Source organism: Strix aluco, chromosome 1, assembly GCF_031877795.1.
Source record: "Strix aluco isolate bStrAlu1 chromosome 1, bStrAlu1.hap1, whole genome shotgun sequence".
In the NCBI taxonomy this organism is placed as follows: domain Eukaryota; kingdom Metazoa; phylum Chordata; class Aves; order Strigiformes; family Strigidae; genus Strix; species Strix aluco.
The window spans coordinates 151,860,878-151,882,818 of record NC_133931.1 but is presented as its reverse complement, the minus strand read 5'-3'; the positions used below and the strand labels follow the sequence as shown (position 1 = coordinate 151,882,818).

The 21,941-nt window shown below is 42.8% G+C and overlaps 1 protein-coding gene across 1 annotated transcript; it reads right to left on the bottom strand.

Moving 5' to 3' along the window:
* Window positions 1–505: 505 nt before the first annotated feature.
* Window positions 506–20,498, bottom strand: BFSP2 (beaded filament structural protein 2). The gene is made up of 7 exons (XM_074849712.1): window positions 20,043–20,498; window positions 11,569–11,651; window positions 9,491–9,647; window positions 7,025–7,186; window positions 2,170–2,301; window positions 1,466–1,686; window positions 506–654 (listed from the first exon to the last, which is right to left on the bottom strand). Exons 1-7 carry the CDS (start codon window positions 20,496–20,498, stop codon window positions 651–653), a joined length of 1,215 nt encoding a protein of 404 aa, XP_074705813.1. The 3' UTR covers window positions 506–650.
* Between the last annotated feature and the right edge of the window lie 1,443 nt (window positions 20,499–21,941).

Genomic DNA, 21,941 nt, shown 5'->3' with positions numbered 1-21,941 from the left:
AAGGATGTGACCTGGACTGCAGACAGAATTGCTGTTGCTCTCCTGCACCTTCAGCTTTTCGAGAAATTTAGTCTAGAGTTAAAATGTGTTTCTTAAGTACTGCTGGGATGCTCGCATTAGTGCTTATGCTGGTTTATATATTGCATCAAGTTAATAGCACACTTCAACTGCTTCAGCATGATTTTAATTAGATTTCACACTAGTGAGCTGGTGGTCTTGTGACACAACAGTGCGCTTGCCATTTCAATGTGGATGCTGTGTGCACAGTGGCGGGGTAAGTTCAGTCTTGATATATTTGTACTATCAAAAGAAAGCAGTTACTTGCTGGAAAGTGAAGGCCTGTGTTCTTAATCCAACCCCCTTCAGCTATCATGAAAAATACTGGAAGGAAAAAAAGTCAAACGAAAAACCTGATATTCTTTATTTTTATTATAATTTTAACAACATGAGTAAATTGAAATCTGTAAGCAAAGCAATTACATGAGGAGGGTCTAATAAAGTTGTTCAAGCTACAACCTACTTCGATTGTTGAATCAAACTGAATAAAGCAGGCTGCTTTGATGGGTTTTTAGCTTCCACGAACATAATTGGCAGTGACATCTTCTTCTGCTTTTATGGAAATGGTCTTATGTGGGCTGGGAGTTCCATAATCAGCTGAAAGTAAAAAAATAAATAAAAATTGGTCACTACTATACAAATCAGAAAATTGCTGAACCAAGAACTATCCTTAGTTCAGCTGGTGAAATATCAGCTGCAGCAGGATCTGATTATAACACAATTTACCCCTGACCTGAGTGGAAGAGCAAGCCAAAATCTGTGGATCAGATTCTCAGATATTTCATGACTAATGGTGATTAAGGATCTTAAAAAAGCCCAAGCAACCCAACCACTGTAAAGGTGTTTACAGATTATTCCCAGAGGACAAATGTTAAGAGTCTGAACTATGTTTCTTCACAAAAGGTACAGTCGGTGGGCCAGATTCTGTCCTTGGACTTCAGGGGGGAACTTGCGTGCTTAGAAAGGGAGCTTCCCCAAGATCACAGCTCTAATATTTAGACGGTATAGTGGGAGGAGGAGGGAAGTCATAATGTAACCAAGGCAGGAAACAACACCACAGCTGCTTTGCAGCCACTAATGTAGCCACCAGATGCTGTAGTAGCTTTTTAATTTCACATCTCAAATCTTCAGGGAAGTGACACTCATAGACCTACTGGTGTATTCCTAAACCTCCTCCTTCCATGGCGGTGCTAGAAACGCCATCTCCAATACATCAGGAATCTCTGCACGACTGGGTTTGGGGTGTTATTCCCCTTTGGCAACTTCTCCAAACCTCACCATCTACCACCCAGCCTTATGAAACACAAGAACCACCATAGTCCTACTGCTTCCAGCAACCTCACAACCGCCTTCCCAGGGAGCACATGTTCTCCATCCTCGTGGCACACCTGCTTTTAAGGACAAGTACCTGCTTTGTTCTCCATCCAGAAGGCAGTGGTATGCAGCAATGTCTTTTTCCAGCTGTTGTTTGCTGGTCAGCAGATTTTCACGATCCCGTTGCTGCTGCTCGGTTTCTACTTTGATTTCTCCCATCTCTGCCTCCAGCTTGGAAATGACAGAGCCTAGGTTCTGCAGTTCGATGTCATGCCAGTGCTTGGCGTCGTATAAAGAGTTCTCCAGACCCCTCTTCTGTAAGGGCAGGACAGCAGACATTAAACCAGTTAGTTTTCATATGCTTCATAGAGATTTTTATTCAGGTTTGGCCAATATCTCTATGGAATATGCTTAAGTGGAGATGTAGTGTTTTGAGAATTCTTTTCTTTAGACACTTTGAAAAATGTGTATGATCATTACAAAGGTTGAACTACTTTGGTTACAAGGGACAAATATTCTTCACATTGTCAAGTACTACCCACCCAGCAATTTCGGTGAAATTATTATTGAGTATGAAGACAATGAAGATTGAAATTTGGGACCTGGTTGTTAAATGTGGTACATTTAGTGTACCACGTCAGTCAAGAAGAGCCCAGAAATGTCTGGCATCTCTGGAAACAGTATCAGCTGGAAAATGGGATTTATTCTTAAGTCTGCATCCCAAGATGGGAAAGTTTTCCTCAGAAGGCATGTTGAATTCGTACAGAATATACCCACTGAAAACCCAACATTACTTACCAAGGTTCTCAAAGATTCGGTTTCTGCTTGCAAGCTCTGTATTTTGCAGGCTGTTTCATGGAACTCGGTTCTGAGGCCCTCCACCAGCTCTTCCTCCTGGGTTCGCACGGCAGCCGTCGTTTCAGCCTGTTGCTGGTAAAAGATGGTGACTGTTGTCACAGCCTACTCAAATTATGTTTTAGTTTCCTTACATACCAAACTGACAGTTAATATTTTCACAGCTTGTGGCAATTCTGACTTTAAGTTTGATTCCTGTATATTAAATCCTGTGGTTAAACAATTCTGGATACTTCTTAGTGTCAAAATTATCATATTTTCTATGCATTTACTGTAAAATGGCTTATTCATGTAAGTGTATATATTTTATCTATGCCAACAAAAGCTGTTCAGCATTCATACTAGTACATTTAAAATGACCTATAAAAAGAAAATGGTGCTGTAATTCTTCATTTTGTAGCTATACTATAATATTTTTTGGAAGTTAAGTGTTTTCATTTAGTCAGTTGGATTTCAGAAGTAGTCACACCTTGATTTTTCACATAGGATTCTATGAGTCTATAAGTCATATCACAGAGATCAGAAAAATAATGTCTGTTAATTGAATTAAGATATTCTTATGCAGGTTCTTGTTGCTTGTGGGTTTTTATATGTATGTAGTTCAGGCTCCCTGAAAATAGGTGAAGGAAAAGGTACCTTAGTAAAAATAAAATGTCTATACTTTTTAATGAGGTCTGAGATCAAGGTTTTCAATCCAGAGCTCTGGGTTCTCTAGCAAGTACAATTCTTCAGTCAAAAGCTACATTTCTTCTGGTTGACGCTAAAGTTAAACTATGCAAAATACTTCCATTCCACTCTGAAAATTCATCTTGACCTTGTCCTGCTTTCCTGATTAGGCATTCATTTATTTTAAAAGTAAGATAAAATTTTAAAAAATCTGGGACCATGCACCAGAAATCATTTTTATAATTGTTTTTTGTACCATTATGTGAACGCCACACCTTGGTCATTGTGAATGAAATAACCTCAGGTGCAAAAGGTCATTTAAGTACCAGTTAAGTCTCAAACAGAATTTGGGATTTATGAACCTGTGTTGCAGAGGGCTGAATTTCAAGCCAAACACCAAAACTTTCCTTTCCAGCAAATTGCACGGAGCCTGTGTTTTCCAGAAATACTTCACAGGGGGCTTGTGCTTCAGAGAGACATAATCTCACCTCACTAGTCCTGGTGAACCCAGCCTAATGAAAATGGACCTGCCACTCTGGAGTAATTTGTGTCTCCTAAGTTGTGTTGAGAATGTACTCTGCATGTTATTATGGTACAAGGACTATAAATGCCTCTTTTTAAAGAGATACATAGGGCAGGGTGGGTGCCTTTGCATCTATATTTACAGCCTACACCCATTACCCGAAGCCTGGCATCTCTCATTCACATTTACCCTGCTGATGGCCCAAATGCTACCTGTAAATCCCACTTGCCCTCACCACATGTGATGTTGAAACTCCTCCAGGAGTTACCCGAAGCTGTCACGACTGCCTGATGTTAGTAATGTGAATGACAGAAAAGGCAGATGGAGTCAATGGAGGTGGCCACATCAGGCCCTAAAGGGGCATGACACAGCGAGTAAGCACACACTGAATGAGCTTGAAAGCTTTTGGTACACACAGGGTTTCCCCATCCTCCTTCCAGGATTACCAGCTGAGTCATTTTAACAGTCCATGTGGAGGGTGATGCTGGGCATGACACTTGGCCTCAGCTTTGGCGTTCCTTCTGTGAAAAGTGCAGATGTAGTCTTTGTGCCCTCTTCACTAAGCAATCAGTTGTTTTCTGGGGCTCTGCCCTTCCTATTCCTGAGATGCTCCACAAGGGAAAGGCTATACTGAACTGTGGTGCCCACAAGCAACTGGATTGATGGAGGGAGAGGGTGAAATCATCCTCCTAAATCTTTATCATTTTGGTGCTTGAGCTCCCTAGGAATGTGTAGATTTCAAGCATGTCTGCACAGTTCTGAGCCAGGAGTTGTGCAAGAGCACCGAATCTCTCATTAGTCTGTTTTTCATGGAATCAAGATAATTAAAGGATGATTAGGGATAGAACAACAACATCCAGGGTCCGATCAGCATGATATCTGCAGAAGAAAAGTGTCTTTCATAAGGTCTTAAGAGTTCTGGGAATGTGGTAGCAAATTAGCAAAGAAGAGTGACACAATTGACATAATTCACAAGATTTTTCAAAACCTTTTACGAGATCTAGCATAGGGGATGACAGAGGAAGCTGTGTAATCATGTGCTCAGGGCAGAGCATTGCCATGGATCAACAGCTGGTCAAGAGACAGGACATGAAGAGAAGGATTAAGGTCTAGTTCCATTATGACAGATACTTAACAGCTTGATGTGTCAAGGTTTACTGCCTTGAGGATGAATCATGAACTATAAGGATTTATGGATGGCAGAAAACAATACAGGTTAGCAATGAGCAGGGGTGGTTTTGTGGAATTGAACTACATGAGTGAACAGCACCACATCATTAAGTAAAGCATTTTTCAGGGGAAAATATTAAATATCTTGCGTGCCTTACAAGGGTTTAAATCACTTGTGTCAGTTCAGGGAAAGGTTTTGAGCATTATGGACAAAAAAGTGAAGAGATCAAACCAATGGCCTTGAGTTTTGAGGTTACTTACTCATCTAAAAAAGTCCCATGTGAAAACCCCACTAGGTATGAATGTTAATTGGTATGTTTTGGTGCCTGAATACCCATGAAAAATCTAGCCAAGACTGCAAATCTAGTCATAAAACAAAGCAAGCGACACAGGGAATTACACAGAAAAGAACAAAAATACTGCCCTGATGTCTAAGTCAGTGCTAGGATGTAATTTGAAATACCTTGGGCTCACCTGGTCACAACTACCCCAAGAGTGAGTCCAGAGACAGGAAATGAAAATATTAGGAACTGAGGAAAACCTCACAGAGAGAGATTGGTAAACTAGTACTGAAGAGCAAAGGAGAGAAGGGAACTGCTCTCCCTACTCTGATGTCACAAAAGAGTGAGGGCAAATTTTTCACAGTGTGGATAACTAAATGGTGCAATTTAGCCACATAAGATGATATAAGTCCACAAACTTATCTGAGAAAAGCTGAACTCTTGTTATCTGTATAAATAGTAATAATCTGAATAGATCCATATGAGATACAAAACTGTATGAGATACAAAACTGCATCATCTGGGCTTAAGAGAGGTATATTTGGGGACAAACCCCCCTAGAATGTCATACCAGAACCTGCTCAGAGCCAGAATTGATCTTCCCATAAATCTGTGATATTCTGATTCTTCCTCCCATTAAAAAAATCACAAAACAAAACAGGAACAACTTGAACTAGGAAGAACTTAGACTAAGATGGACAAGTAGGGAAGGGGTAAGTATCAAAGACACGATAGTGGGTTCCAGTGATCAGTCTAGTACGAGCTGGCAGTTTTCCCCAAACGATATCTCTAAGCAGCTGAAAGAGCAGATATTGAAGGTATGAAAGAAATAGGAAGAAAGAAGCTGTGAGGGTGTGTTTGCACAGGAGAACGATGAGGAGGTGGAACAATCATGACAGGAAAGTGGGGACACTGAAGAATTTGGTGCCATCAGAGTAATGCTCATTTTGCTGAAACCTGGCAGTGGGCCAGGAACAGAATTTCTGGGGAAAGCTTAGGAGGCTACTGAGGATGCTCTGACTTTTCAGGGCTGCATATGCTTTGTATGGAGGCACTCTCTGGGCTCATGCAGTTTATTACTGTGTCACTGACTTCCTTTGGGCTCTACGAGCTGAAAATCAGGCCCCCACAGATTAACCTTACGAAAACTTTGCTTAGTAGCAGTCTGTCAGGCTCACAAACTTGATGGAACCTCTGGAATAAACTCCTCTGGTTGGCTTCTTGTACATTCCCTAGCACCTTTGGTATCACTTGTCACAGGATTTTTCTTCTTTGTTTTGAAAATAAACACCTACTTGTATATATCTTTACAAACATATTTCTTGCTTTTTTTTCTTGCTGTTTGCCTTCATTACCCCCTACTCCTCTCATGGCAACTCTGTACCATAGAACAGGGTGCGGCTATGTTTTTGCTAAATATTTCTATAGCACAGCTGTAGTTACGTTTTGCTGTGCCATGCTCTGCTGTAATAGCCAACTCAAAATGAGATGGCTACTAACATATAGGATTGTCCACTGAACTTAATGCTTCAGCTCTGCAAAAATACTTACTTCAGCCAGCCACTTTGGAAAAAGAGTGATCTTTCATGATGAGAAAAAGCTGCATATAAAAGGCTGTTTCAGACTCAGCGTCAGGAGAGGACTTTTAAAGGGAATGGCTATTATAATCACTTTTAATTTCTAAGTTAATATCAAATTTTCCTAGTGCTGCCAAAAGAAACAATTTCAAGGCTGTCTAATTAGTGTAGAGCAATGTGTTTTGCCCTTTTGATTTATAGACCCCTGTAAATTGTTCAGTGGAGGAATGGCCCTAGTAAGAAGGGTAATGACTGTGGCTTATCTTAGGCAGAAGGTATCAACTGATTAAGTTTGTTTTTCTTAGCCAACATTTCAGATCTCTTAGAAAGCTCCCACGTATACCTGTGATATCAGCAGGACCATTTTCACCATTGTTTAACTCTGTGCATCCCAAGAAAGCCACTGATATTTATGAACATATTTTCCCATGGATTTGGGCCAAAATCCTTTAGATTCTTATTATCTTTTTTGTTTCAAGAAAAAAACAAACACTCAACCCTCAAAGTTATTGCAGAGTATTAGACAGATTTTGTGTTTGCTTCAAATCCTGTAATGTTGGAGTGGGTTACAGAGTGCATACCTTGGTACGGAGCAGGGCACCTGTCTCAGCACGATTCTTTTCAATGTCTCTCTCCCAGTGGATTCTGATTTTTTCCAGTATGTCATCCAGGCCACTTCCCATGGGAACATCAAGTTCTTCCAGCTGAGATCCAGCAAGCTGCTTGTATAATACTTTCACATCCTTAAACAAAAACAACAGACATAAAAGAAGGTGAACTGGACAATTGAATGGTAGCTTCAGGCAGGCTCGAGGAAGAGCTCTTTTGGTGCCACGCACAGAGAGAGTAATTAAATTTGGTCCCAAAAGGTGTCTCTACGTTAATGATTTAGTGCACTGGAGAGTTTAATTTTCAGATGTGGATTTGCCTTGCTTCTGCATGGGGAGTCTTGCTGCAGATCTGGGGTACTGGAAGTGGTTTCCCCCTTGGTGGAAGGAGACTAAAGCCCTCCACCAAGGCGCTGCCTGGAGCAGCCCTCTCACAGTGGCAAGTTCCTCCAGCAGTCAGTTTGACGCATGCACACTGCACACCCGGGACCTGAAACCACCACAACTGTATTGCCAGTAAACCTGCAATGTGGACTTCGGGTCAAGGAGCTAACAACTTGCAGCAAATCAAACCCTGCTCTTCCCTCTCTGCTGCACCATGCATCTACTGGGAGATACAACAAGTTGCGCAAAACAGCAGGATCTCTACAGCCTCACAGCTTGTGTGAGCCACTTGTGCGCTTTTATGCCTGTGCATGTTAGATGAAGAGCACTATCCTTCTCTGTGACACCATTCTGTTCCTTCTTTACATATAGGTGCTTCAAAAACATGTAAGCAGTAGAGAATTAGTGTGTCTAGAATTGCACATTTAAAGGTAGTGCATCAGTTGTACATTGTATTCAGGAATGCAAGAATAAATGAGATTTGAACATGTATCTGAACAGTCTGGCACCACAATCCTTTTACATCAATCTGTTTATATGTGCTATTGGCATAAGCAAAAAAAAAGTAGTGTAAAAGCATCTGGGAATTGTATTTGTAAGCAATGGCCCCTGACACTGACAATACTGGAAAAAAATGGATGGGCATTATATGAATTATGAACCTGCAAGAATGAAAGCCTCAAAATGTGCCCACTCCGAGTTCATAAAAGGACTTGACACGGATTTCCTAGTGGACACACTAAAGGAAAGAAAGGTTTGAAATAGTTCAGGAAAGTCCTTGGGACTTTATTGTGCCAGAGTTCAGCTGCAGTAATTGCAATAGTTGCTTCCAGCCTTTATTCTGTGACCTCTCTTGAGCAGCTTCCCCTGTCACTGCTACCATGGGAAAACCAGGTCTGTGCTGGGGGTAAAGAAAGGAGCATCCTTCCACGCTGCAAGGGCTCCTTGCTGGCTAAATGTGGAGTGAGTAGATCAGTTACAAAGGTGTTCTCGTTATGCCATGTATATGGGCAGAGAACAGCACCAGTGCCAGCTTTTCTGGTTTCATAGCAATCATTGCAATACACGGAGGTTTAAAGGGGATCTTGTGTATTTCTATCAATTTTATGTTTTCTCTGTTATCTAAAACAACTTCCATCTTTCCTATGCTGTGCAGTGGTGCTGAAGCCACTGGTTATTTTCTGCAAAATGCCAGCCTTGGGATCAGACTCATGAAAGTACGGAGGGGATGAAGTAACCTCATCTTGGCAAGCCAAGTCTCCATATACCTGCCAATGTTGCTGAAATCTTGTGGTTGTAGAAATAACCTGTAAGAAATGTAAGATAGGATAGCGCCTAGCTTCCATGAGCCATCTCAATTCTTTTACTTCTGAGGCATCAGCACAATTGCTTGCTGTCCCTTATGTGGGATTAGTAGTAGCTCCATGTTTGAGCCCCCATCGTTAAAGATGCTGATTTGGGTCCAGTCCTGAAACCCCTGCTGAAGGGAACAAACTACCTTCATGCAAATAATGATGGTGAATGTAATGAGTATGTGGGAAGGTATTGCAAAACTAGGTAACAATGGGCTCCCCTTCTAGGTGCCTGTCCCTGTGAGTTGCTTCAGTGGTACATTGCTCAGGTGAGACTCAGTTTCAGGAACTGAGCAGCTTGATGAGCCAAGCAGGATATTTTCAGAGGAACCTGGTTAATTCTCAGTGTTGGTGCAGCAGGACCAGAGCTTGTTCCCTGCACACACGTATTCTCTTTACCTCTCTGGCTGAGAATCAGACCTCACTGTTGAGATGTCCACATACGTGACTGTGCAACCCCGCGACCATCATGTGGTGTCATATTTATCAGACAAAAGGAATTAAAACTTAAATCTGATCATGCCTCAGAGGTTAGTGCTTTAAGTTAACAGAGAAGAGAGAAATAAGAGCAGGTTTCAGGAGAATCCCTCCACCCAGATGTGGCAGGAGGAGCTTTTTAGTGCTTGCTTTGCATTAGATGTATGATACCAACTGGATGAAACAGGCACATGCTGGCTTTGCAGTGTCCTGAGTCTGGACTTACTTCTTCATGATTCTTTGACAGCAAAGTTAGTTCTTCTTTCATGCTCTCTATCTGACTCTCCAGATCCATTTTCGTTAAATTAGCATCATCGATCACTTTATATAGGGAATTAATTTCATCTTCCACTGCCTTTCTGAATGGCTGCTCATTTTCATACCTGCAGAGGAAAAAAAAAAAAAAACCAAACAAAACCTTAATACAGCACAACTCATCAAGAAAAACACTGCTTTTTTTTTTTTTGAAATGACACTGTGCTAATTATCTTGTATGTCCCAGACAAAGGCACAGAAACACAGAAGATATACTCTGCTCTCACCTTGTCTTGCTATACTTGAATTTAACTGCCTGAAGTACCCTGTCATTGACTCAGAGTGTAATAAAATAGGCCAAGTTAGCAGTCTGCACTACAGTGGTTATCAGCCTGATAAGATTCCTGAATAAGCACAGAGAGGCACATGCTCTCTTGCTAGATCTGGTATTTATATACAGTATGACTATGTGTGGCTTTTTCTCTGTTTGTTTGGCTGTAAAATGAGAATAACTGCTCATTCATCTACAAAAAAACTTTTCAGAGCTATGGTTAAAGAAAACATGCACAGATCAAGCATTACTTTTACTAACAGACATGCTGATGGAAATCTGGCCTATGTTCCAGGGTCCCAGTCAAGAACAAATCTCAGTAGTATCAAAATAAAGAGGAAATTTGAATGGTTGGTTTGTCAACTAGAATTGCTGTTAACGCAAACGGCTCATTTCTAAACTGTAGCTGCAATGGTAGGGAAAATTGTGGCAGGCAGTTGCTATTCTACAGCATCGCTTGCTGCATCGTGCCCATTTGCTCCTTTTCATTTTAAGCTTTCCATTGAAAATGTGGCTGGGTTGCATGGCGAATCTCCTTGGGTGGGAGGCTTTTGTGTCAAGCCCATCCAGCCTGAGGACCTGGTGTCCAGGGAGGTTAGACAGGGCGGTTGGCAGGTTAGATGGGAGCTGGCTTCATAAACAAGTCCTGCACTCTGCCCCTTGAGAGCCACCTTCCTTGCTGGGAGTTCAACAGCTTGGGAAAGTGGCAGCTGATCCCAGTGAGAATTAGGAGCTTTTAGTATGCAGTGGATTGATTTGGCATTGTTTTTGTTATGTAGACTGCTTGTCCAAGTCAGCTGACATTTTTTAAAAATATTTTTTAAAACTACTTAAAATATGAGTGTAGCTTGCTGGACTTAAAGCCATAAAGGTACAACAGAGTTGTACCTTTCTGAAATAAAAGGCAAACCTAAGAACATGATTAACACACTTTTTGATATGATTAAATAAAATAACACCAGGGAGACAGAAGTTGAAGGGATGATAAAAATCATAAGAAAAAAAAATCAATTATTTTGAAATACAGTTTGTGTGACAGATCTTGCAAAAAGCTATTTGTAAATGAAAGAGTCCATTATGAGTAAAAGCTAGAAGGATCATGTCTCCTGAGTAAAATTTAAAGAGCTTCATGCACATGAATGTTAGGCTTTGCAAACAGAAAGACATTAAAGTAGTAGTTTGCCAGTATTTAAGATTTTTTACTATTCATTTATGTCAATAAAGACAAGAAAAATCAGAGCAGTCCATTTGTGTTTTCTTATCTAACATTTCCATGTTGACGTTTGTAGTGTTGCAGTTTTTGCTTTCCAGCTGCTGCAGGAGAATGACTGTTAGCACTTGTGTGGTACTGAAAATTAAAACTAAAATCTAAACTAAAAACTAAAAATCACATGGAAGTTTGCCTTTATAAAATGTCAACCCAAATTTGAATAAATACTGACCTCTCAGTAAGAGATCAATGTCTGTATATCAAAGAATAGCTTAAGTAATTTTGTCAATGCACTTTTTTTAACTATAGATCTTCAAAATCTTCCAAAATAATGTTGGCATCATAATTATTTTGCTGTTACAAAACCTCTCCCAAGTCAGGTGGTTGAATATGCAACTTAAAATAACAAGCCCATACTACTCACTAAGCATTACCCCCCTATAGAGTAAGCGTTTGCCAATGCAAAGTTTCAAAGAAAGTGGCCAGGTAGGTGCCACCACAAGACTACCTGTCTTTAAAATCTTCAGCACAGGCTTGAATGTTCTCGGTGTGCAGCATAAGACGAGCATTTTCAAGAACTGCTTCGCCCACCTAGAAGAAAGAGACAACAGAGCTCAAGCAATGAAGAACTTCAGCATATTAGCTATATGCACTCTACATGTATCTTAAGCAGATGTATAGCTTTGATTCTGAAAATAAACCTTTAGCCTAGGGCTGTTCAAATGACTCATTCCAGATAATTTAATCAATTAACTTTGTACATATAAATTCACAAATTCTCTGCAAATAGTCTGTAATTTTTCATCAAACTGTTCATTGCTCCTAAGCATTCATCTTCTTGTGGAAACAGATTTATTCTGATCATCAGCTGGTTGCAAGGGGCAAAATTCAAGGTATGTTCATCACTTAAGTCCCACTTATATTTTCTAGATACAGTTTAAGTAGCACTTATGCAGTTCCTATTCTACTTCCCATATCAGCAGTCCTCTTCAGGGTCGTCCTCTTCAGTGAGCCAAGGAATACTTGTTGCTCATGCCGCCTGCGAGCCGTCCTCAGCTCCCAGAGCGTCGTTTTTCTTCTCTGATGGGATCCTGTAAGCTCTTGCGATAGATATGAGACCTGAGAAGCAGGCAGTCTTCAAAGATTATTACACCGAATGTGAAATGCTTTGGAAAGATTGTGCAAATAAGACTGGTATCATCGCTATGGCTCTGGGGGGTTTCTTTAATGCCCAGGAGACACTTGAGGGGTAACCAAACCTGAAAGGCTTGTGACATAGCAGCTTGTTGTGATTCAAGAGGGTTATATAAAATGATAAAAAGGTAAAAAAAGACCACTGCTTGCCCTGGAGTCACACGTGCACTGAACTATGACCGAAGACGTGCTGAATTCGGTACCATGATTAGAGCAATCATCTCTGCAAATAACTATCTGGGAGCTCCAGCCATCCCGTGGTCCATGCCGTCTCTCTGGAGGAGCTAAACTGAACATCTCTTTGGTCTTTTTTCAGGAGATACCCATGGAGATCTGCAGTTGAATCTAAACCACCGCATGAGTAAGAGCAGCTTTTTAAGCGGGCCAGGAGAGTTCTTGAAGCAGAAATCTTTCTTTAGATAATTAAGTCTGCAACTAAATGAGATTGCAAATCCCCTGAAGCACTCAGCTCCCCTGAGGTGAAACAGGCCATGCAATGTGGAGACATCAAGGCTTCGTCCAGACAAGTTATCTCAAGTATCGCAAATGGGATCGTTGCCTTAGTATGGTCCTACCTGTTCTTTGGCCTGCTGCTTGGTGATGGGGTGAAGGTGGACATGCACAGCTGAAGCATTTCTACGTGGTAATTAGCATTCCCCCTCACAAAAAGTGGCTCACTGCTCCAAGTATCTTATAGATGTTTGGACAAACAAATGTGAAATATGTGAAGGCATCTGATAAGGAGAGATCTGGAGGAATAACCTATTCCCCACACTGAGAAGTCCATAATGGATCATGAAGTTAAAAGCACTCTGCATCTTTTAAATCTGAGGAGGCATGAGAGTTAAAAAAAGTGGTTTGCTTACTTCTCACCCACTGTTAGAAACAAAAAAGGAAGGTGGCTGTGGCTGGAAGCCTGGGGCTGAATCTCCATTCCTGCCAGCTCCAGCTTGGGGCTTGACTTCCAAAGGAAACAGAGCTCATGCCATTGCATGGGTGGCCAATTTTTCTTTAATAAATGTAGGATTTCTTGGCCAATTCCAACTGATATGATAGAAGGATAGGCCATCTCAGAGACATGCAGTTCTAGCGTTTCATGAAAATAGCATCTAGACAGAGAAGAGAGGTCCTGTGAATACTGCTGCTGGGAAAAAAAGCCCCAGTTTTGGCATGAGAAAATTAAGAGAGCACAGCGAATGCGTAGGAGCCAGAGATGTTACGAAAGCCCCAGGTGTGGGCAAAGAGATGGTATCTGACGGCACACCAGCCCACCCTGCTGTGCAGCACACAAGCACAGAAGACTTTCATGTGCTCTCTTGCACACAGAACTGGCTCTTCTTCATCATTCAAACCTTTATTTCCTTCTCTCTGCTTTTTTGCAACCCCACTTTACCAGCACTGGCCTAACTCCCCAACCCCTGGGTTGTCACTTCTGTGGCATTTCAGAGGGCTGAGCAGAGCCAGGACTTTGGAGGAGTACTGCTCTGCTGTCCTTGGGTCCCCTTGCATCAGGAGACCTGACTTTCTCCTGAAAGACGGAGAAAAGACATTTAGTTTTTACATGGCAGCAGCATGAAGGTAGAGGCAGTTCTTTGACTGAAGCTCTGAATTTTTGTTTTGTTTTGGGTTTTTTTTCTTGTTTTTTTTTTTTTTTTTTCTTCAGAAGTCTTCCTGTCAACTCACACATGTGTGGATCTTCACAGAAGTTTGGTTTTTTGTGTTTTTTTTTTTTTTTTTCCTTCCCTGACTCAAATCAGGGAGCAGAAACGCTGCCCTGTGACTTGCCCTGCCCTGTCAAAACAAACCCATTTGCCTGCGAAAGTGAGCCCACACAGTTACAATATCTGACCTAAAGTCTGAGGAAAATTAATGTCTTTGCTGGAATTTGGAACACCCCACAAGCAAAAGTAACATTAAATCCTGTGAGCTGCACAGTGTCACTCAGAGGTATGTTAATGGCTAAGTTTAGAGGCTGAATCGTGTGTAAAATGGCTTTTGGGCTGCAACAAAAGCAGAAGCAGGGAATAGCTGACGATTTGCCACTGCCTGGATTTCTGCCTGTATATGGAGACAAACTGTTTTTTAAAAGTGCTTTTCAGTAGTAATGTTGTGGGTTTTTTTGAGGCATTTGAGGTGACTTTTTACCTGACCCTCAGTGGATGTCTTTACCAGAACCCTGGTACCATAGTCCTGAGGACTCTGTCAATACCCAGCTCCCCTCTTCATGGATCAGCAGCTAATGCCAAATGTTCAGTGAGAAAGTCCAGGACTTTCCAAAACTGCACACAAACCTGAACTGTGCTATGTAAGTAAAAATGGTATAAAAAAGTCTGATGTTTGGAAGGCTTCAGGGATGAGTGTTGTAGTCAGCAGGTGTTAGCCTGTCAGCCCTTGTGGAAATCAGCTGTGTATGCTTTAAATCCAACAGGGAACCTGAAGGATAAATAATTACAGGGTAGTTTCTATCTAGAAACCTGGTTTCCTGAAAAATTCTCCCTGACTTGCATGAGCTGTGAAAGTCCTTTTCTAAGCTTGAGAAGAAGAGATGTAAGACTTCCATCTAGTGGATCTTTTGTTTGATTTAATTCTCCTAATAATCAAACAGCTGGATGCAAACACGCAGCATTAGTGAGATGGATTCGTAGCCACTTTGCTGACGCAGGTACTAAAATGCATGATGCAGCCGTTTAGGAAACACCCTTCTTTGTGTCCATTGGAAATGAGAGGGCTCGCAATGCTGCAAGCACTTGGATATTACCTCCTCTGCTTGTAAAGCAGAAGGCAACGGCTGTCCTGCCTCACAGGCTTCTGAGAGGCTTAATTCACTGATGATCGTGTGGCATTTAAATGGTCAAGGTGGGAAGTGTTATCAAAATGCAAATATTATTACTAATAATAGCTCCTTTAAGTCACGTATTGTCTTTCAACACTCGCATCTGTGATGCACGTACACCTTTTGAACAAGATTTTTTTTTTTAGCTCTTGAATTAACGCTGAATGTTTGTGGTATAAAGCATCTTAACTAGAAAGCAGCAACAATTTTCTTTGATTTTACCGCAATTTTATGGACATGAAAGCAATTTTAATTCTTAGGAAAAAAAACCCTTATCAAAGTCTGCGTCAACGTATGGCCCATTTACTGGGTTATGACTGGCAATGAGGAAAACCAGCCACTTCAAGGGAGTTTGCAGACTCCAGCCTTGATAAAGGATGATGTGGTACAGATACTTATGAGGACAACTTATCCTTGATGGCTGGCAATTTTTGATTTTTAACAGACATCTGACCAAGTTTGGAACTGCAAACTTTACTATGCCTTTCAAATTCTTAGCTATGCTTTATCGATAGCTTTGTATACTTTCGCTATTCTTACAAATGCCTAATCCCTTTCTGAATGCTGATGAATTTGTGGCCTCAGGTGTGGCCTGTGATAATGAATCTCATGGTTTAATTATTCATGTAATAGAAAATTATCTGGCTTTTAAGTTCACTTCAGTTAAAGCAAATGATGCCTCCGTGGAGAAAGATCAGAAGATACCAGTCTAGTCTTTCCTTCCATGGAAGGAAATACCATATTCCCTGGTATCAGCCCATTGCCTCCGACACATTGTAATTCACAGATAAATCAGGCTAAAATCACGCAACCCAGTGCCTGCTGCTCAGATGCCAAGCAGTAAACTTGTCACGCTTTTGGTTACACTTTCTGTGTTGAACCCCTTTCTCAGAGCCTGAAGGAGAAAAACTCAAAGGTAGCAAGAGTGACATTTGTTGCATCGCCTTGGGAAAGGCAATACCTAGAGAGAGGCGGGGAAGCTTGATAGGTCCTTTGCCAATTCCTGCTGCCTCCAGGAAAACACAATTTCATTTAGAGATCGAATATTTTATGAGTAAACAGGACTGCATCAAAGAATTCCTGGTTCTCAAAGCAGGAGATACCTACTGAAGAAACAATCTATAAAAACAGTAGTGTTGCCTAAGCACCAGAAGACAACCTCACCCCTCCCACCTCACAGCTGTATGTGAAGGTAGTCCGAGGTTATGCTGTTGGAGGTGGCTGAGAGAACATAATTAAAGCTAATTTATTGCCATCCTCTGTATGGCAGTTGACCAAGCTCTGTGCCATTTTGTGGGAGTTTGTTGTGCCCTTAGATCAGCGGCAGAATGCTGTTTCACCTACTTACAGACACTAATCATGTACTGTGTTGCCTTACAGCGTGTTACAGATAATACTCAGCAGCTCTCCTGGCCCCACAGCAAATAAATTACTGGGTGCGAGTCCAAATATGGTGATTCCTTGGGCTGTCAGTCCTGTATACTCTCCAGGCTTAATATTAACACTGAGTAAATGCTGACAGTAAGGCCAGGTGCAAATAAAAGTAACTCTGGAGAAAAACTCTGGTGATCTTTCAAATGCTCCCAACTGTGCACAGGAGTCACAGCAGTGATAAAATTGGTCCAGGACATTGATTCCTTCTTCTGCTTTTGTGTTTACTCCTGTGACCTGAACTGTGCTGCCTGCCATCTCATAGACAAAATAAATCTCTGTGTCTCCTATGCAGCCGTAATTGAACGGTCATGGAGGCTGAGCTACCCTCTCCTCTCTGTAAACTTGCTGAGATTATTTCAAGCGTCCATTTTTCCCAGGTACTGTCTTGCTCCCTGGGAAGGAATTGCCATTACAAACAACCTCTTATTCTGCAGAGGAGACACATTTGATTAGAGAGAATTTTCCACAAGAAGACCAGGATGAAGCCTGGAGAAAAGGATTATGCCTGGAGTAAAGTGAGATGAATTTGTATTTCTGACACATGAATTCCTCTCTGCAAGGATTTCTTATTTCCTGAAAAAGGCCTCCCATTTTGTGCCTGTCTCAGTTAGTGTGTGTCCACCTGCTCTGCTAAAAACCAGCTGCCCAGGTGGATAATTAATGCTGTGAGCTGGGTAGTGGCTTCCCATCATTCAGCTCCTGTCAGTGATCCCCTGTTGCAGCTCTGACAATTGCAATGAATCACAAGTGTTTTTTTTCCCCTGGGGGACCTTCCACTTGTACCCTCCAAGTCACTTGTTGCCACGCTTTTTCCCCTAGCTCTATGTTTGGGAGAAATGCTGGCACCTTGTTGTTATTGCTGGGAGGACAACTACCCCAAATTTGGGATGCTGGGGCACATTGCAGGAAGGGCAGGAGGGAAACGGGACCTCTGGTCCGCTGGTGTCTCTCCTACCCCACTGTGGAGATGGCCCATCACATTTCTGATTTTGGGGCCAGGAGAGTCCTATGTGGACATATCCTTGTCTTCTCACTAGCAGGGCAAGAAGTAGGGGCTCCTGTCTAGACACTCCCCCCCCCCCCCCCCCCCCCGTGTATTTTTCTCCACTGCTTCTTATTCAAAAATTGTTCCAATCATGGGTGTTTGGGTTAAAGTGGGTGACTGCTCAAGTGGCTTTCCACCCCAAAACTTTAACAGCTGCTTCATGCGAATGGCACCAAGGGGTTTTATGGCTGCTGGGCATCCCTCCCGGCTGAATGTGCGGGACTGGCTGGGAGTCAAAATGAATCCTCAGATTTTGCAGGAAGTTGAAAAAAGGATATGTCACATTAAGGTAGATGTGGACGTCTACAGAAAATCTAAATATATTTACAAAACTTACATCTAGAAATGTATCTGCCAGGTATGTCTCATTTCTGTTACACCTTGCTCCTGAACACCTTTTACTTTTCCTACTGGGATGCATCATGGCAGGAGGGTACTGACTTTGGGTGATTGCAGCTGTTTCTGCAACAATTGATTTTGATGTTATTTTAATAAATGTGGCAGTTTCAGTGTTGATGCTGGCATACTTTTGCCAATTAGCTCCAGGATGAATGATTTAATTGGTGTTTGGGCTGGATGAGGTCCTACTTTCATTTTTGGTTAGGTGCTTAATATAAAAAAAGAGAAGAAACCTATTAGTCAGAATTGTACATAGCAGCTCAGATTATATCTGAGAAAGTCAAAACCCACTAAGTGATGCCTCTTTTATTGATTTAATTGCAGTAATTTGGAAAACTTTATGTATTCTCTAATGTGTTTTAATAGTTAGATATGAATGATGCTAATCTTCTCTTATTTTCTATGATACTTGCAAATGCTATTACTACATAGCTTTATTCTTCTGATTTTATACAGGAAGAGCCCAATATTCAAGCTAGATTTCATTATGAGCTGCTCTGATTTACTCATAAGAAGGGGAGGTGGAGGCAATGTGGCAGGATAACAATATGAAGAAGGGTGAAAAGGAAAGCAATTTGGGTGAAAAATTATTACATGAATAAGTTCATCTGCACTACAATGTTGGGGTTTCATATAAAGAAGAATCAAACAGTCCTTCCTAAAGTACCTATGCTTCTACTTTTTTGGTCTTAACCATAAACCCTGGTAGGATTTACAGGTGAGGTCTCCAACTGCAAAATGGCCACTCGTCTGGAAAACATGGGATGGTGGCTGCAAAGCATTAACCCCCATCTCACATCAAAGTCCCCCATCTACCTCAGTGAGATGATAGGTTCGAGCGTATGGTTTTGCGTAAGCATCCCAGATTCAGAGCACCCATTGCCTTCAGCAGCTAGTCCCTTCAGGAAGCTTTATAGGATTAGCAGTGGCAATGTCATTTACCAATACAAAAAGATAGCTTTAAAAGTCAGTGCTGAACTGGGCATTTCCGCTGACATGATCTTTGTACAGCAGCTTATGCTGCCACATTCAAGGTTCAGATGACACTTGTAGCGTTCTGGCTGAGGACCTGCCCTAAAAATGCAGCGCACTATAAAAATGCACCCTCTTTCCTATGCCAGAGTAAAGTTCTGGTCAGCCCAAGGCAGAACACACAATTGTCCTGGGGAACTTAAAGTTGTCTTTCAGGCTTTCTGAAGACCTGCCAACAGCATTTTCCGTGCCTGCACAAGTGCTGCCAGGAAGAGATGTGGAAGATGCCAGGATCCAGCTCTTTGGGGTCCCGTCTGCTCCTGCTGGCTAGAAGTCAAGAAGCCGGGACTCGTGAGGTGCGGTGAGACCTCAGGGGACAGAGCCCTGTGTTCACTTCAAGCAGGATATCAGCCTGCAAAGTCTTACTGGCCTTACTGGTCAGCAAATGGAACTGCTTCTTGTCCATGAGGTCAATACAAACACCATTTTGCACTCCCACAATAAACACTTCCCCGAAGAACCCGCAACCTGCGCTGGTGGGAGTAAGGAATCATGCGGTGGCAAAGGGAAGGAAAGAAATCACTCATTTGTAGCCATATAATTGTTATTTTAAAAATAAATAGAGCTTTTGAAAATGTGATTAAGAAAACGAGGGAATAAAGTAAAAATCTGAATTGCTAATTAAAAAAAAACCAACGTGCTTGTAATGATATCATGTTGAGGGATAAACTAATTCAGTCCTAGTAGTTTTCTTTTAATAATTTTGATGCCTAGTGTAATAGCCACAGCTAAGAAAAAAAATTAAGAAAAAAAACCCCACCCATTTTAATCAGCCCAGACTATCGCGCCTTGGGGTGCATTTCAATCTCCCCCATGCACAGGATGCCTGAGGCAATTCTCCTGCTTAATAGGCATTTTCCACAACACACTGTGAAATGATAATGCTAATTATCATGAAGATAGATTTAAAACCCTCTGTCTAGGGCTCCGCGCCTTGAAATCAGGCGGCATTCATCATCAGCATCAACCCTCGCCGCTCAGGGTTGCTAATGACTCGTGAAGCTCCCCCCGTCCCTGCTGCTGCCGAAAGCTCTCCGGAACTCACCTGATGGTAAATTGCCTCCCAGTTCTCCCGCAGTGCTCCCCAGCTGCCCACGCTGGCCGCTTTCTTGTCCAGGTAGACTCTGATGTGTTCTTCGAGCTCCTGGTTGACCTGTTCAAGAGCTCGCACCTTCTCGATGTACTCCACCAAGCAGCCATTCAGGCTCTCGTAGGAGAGACCCCTGCCCTTCTCCAGCCCCGGGGCCAGGGGCACAGCGGCGGAGGAGCTGCGCAGACCCTGGAGGAAGACGCTGCTGATGCCCAGGGCTCTGCGGGACACTCGGGTGCCCAAGCTGCTCACGCCACCGGTGGGGACGGTGCCCACGTAGACGCCGGGGGGTCTCGACAGGCTCCCTCCACCTCCGATGCTCACCCGGCGGCCGGGTGGCCCTGAGCTCTCGGCTGTGGAGGAAGAGGGCTGCTGCCCCAAGAAGGACGACCGGCGCCTCGGCAAGGGCATGATGCTGCTCCAGCCCGCCGAGCGTCACCGCTCAGCCCGGCCGCCTCGCCCGGCACTGGCGGGAGGGATGTGCCGAGCCCAGCAGGTTGGGGCTCGCGCAGGGTTTCGGCTTTGTGCGATGGCTTTCTGGAAGGGGGGCTTTGTGCTGCCCGGGAGCGCCCGTCACATTGTCCGGGAGGCCGCTGGGTCAGCAATCCCATTTCAGGGGAAATCTCCCTGCTGCTGCTGCTGCAAATGTGGCAGATGAAAAGCACAATGGTGTTTACAGGGACAGCGGAATGGGGATTCAGTGCAACGTACGTGTTTAAAATACCAGCGGTGTTTTCTACACTGACACTCAGATGATTTCCTACCCTTATACCCACAGGTATCTAGACATATATTACAAACGCCTTGGCTGCTAACACCCACACTTTCTCCATACAGAGTCTCCTGCAGCAAGACGTTACCTAAAGACAGCAAACCCCAAACCTTTGAGGAGCCAGCAGGGCCACGGCTGAGCCGAGCCAAGCCAGCCTTTCGCTGCCGCAGCACCTCGAATACTCCCTCGGCCCTGCTGCAGCTTCTGGATTTCTCTGCGCTTTGGCTTCACCACCCGACCAAGGCACGTTGCCCCAAACCCAGCAGATTTTAACTAGGGACAAGCACCCTCATGTCTACCCCTGCTCAGTCAGTTTAATGTCACGTTATCAACTGCACTTGGTCTGTTCAACAAGGGCCCATTTCACTTTGCATAATGGGGCAACAAAGTGAGGCATCTGTGAACTGAAAGAAAAGGGCAAAACAATCCCTGAGACTTATTGCAAGGGATGGGGGAGTTTGCTGCTGCTCTTCTTTTTATGTCACCGCTCTTTAGTGACTAGTGATCAGGTGGGTAGTTTCTAGGTATGTAAGTAGGATCTGTTTATGGTGCAGTGGGATCCTTCACTAGGTATAGCTTTTTCTACCTACACATAGGGATGCTTCACAGCCAGAATGTAGGATTACCGTGTGTGCGTCTTTGTAGGCATGCCTGTAATGTGCTGATGTTGGGCATTGCCCTAATGTGGTGTAGGTTTGTACGGGGGCGGTGGTGAGTCTTTGGTGAGATGGAATACAATCAGATATCCCTGTCTTCCACGGGTACCTAATCCTGGCTCGCCGGGTTGGTGGCTGGAGTCTGTTTCACTTGTTTTTTAACTTTGAGAACTGCGAGACTGCCTACAGTCAGGTCACCATTTCCCAGTTGTGTGAAGGCTAGGAATAGCGCAGCATCTCACAGCTTTGCAAATATTTTTGGCTAGCTTCTAGGCATTCTGCATTTAGATTACCAAGCAAACTGTGCTGGCTAAATGAGAGGAATCCTCCAGTATTTCTTACACAACATTTTCAGTGTATTTGCTCTGTGTCAAATAAAAAAAAACCCCTGCCTTGCAAAAGCAATACAGCACACAGAAAACAAAT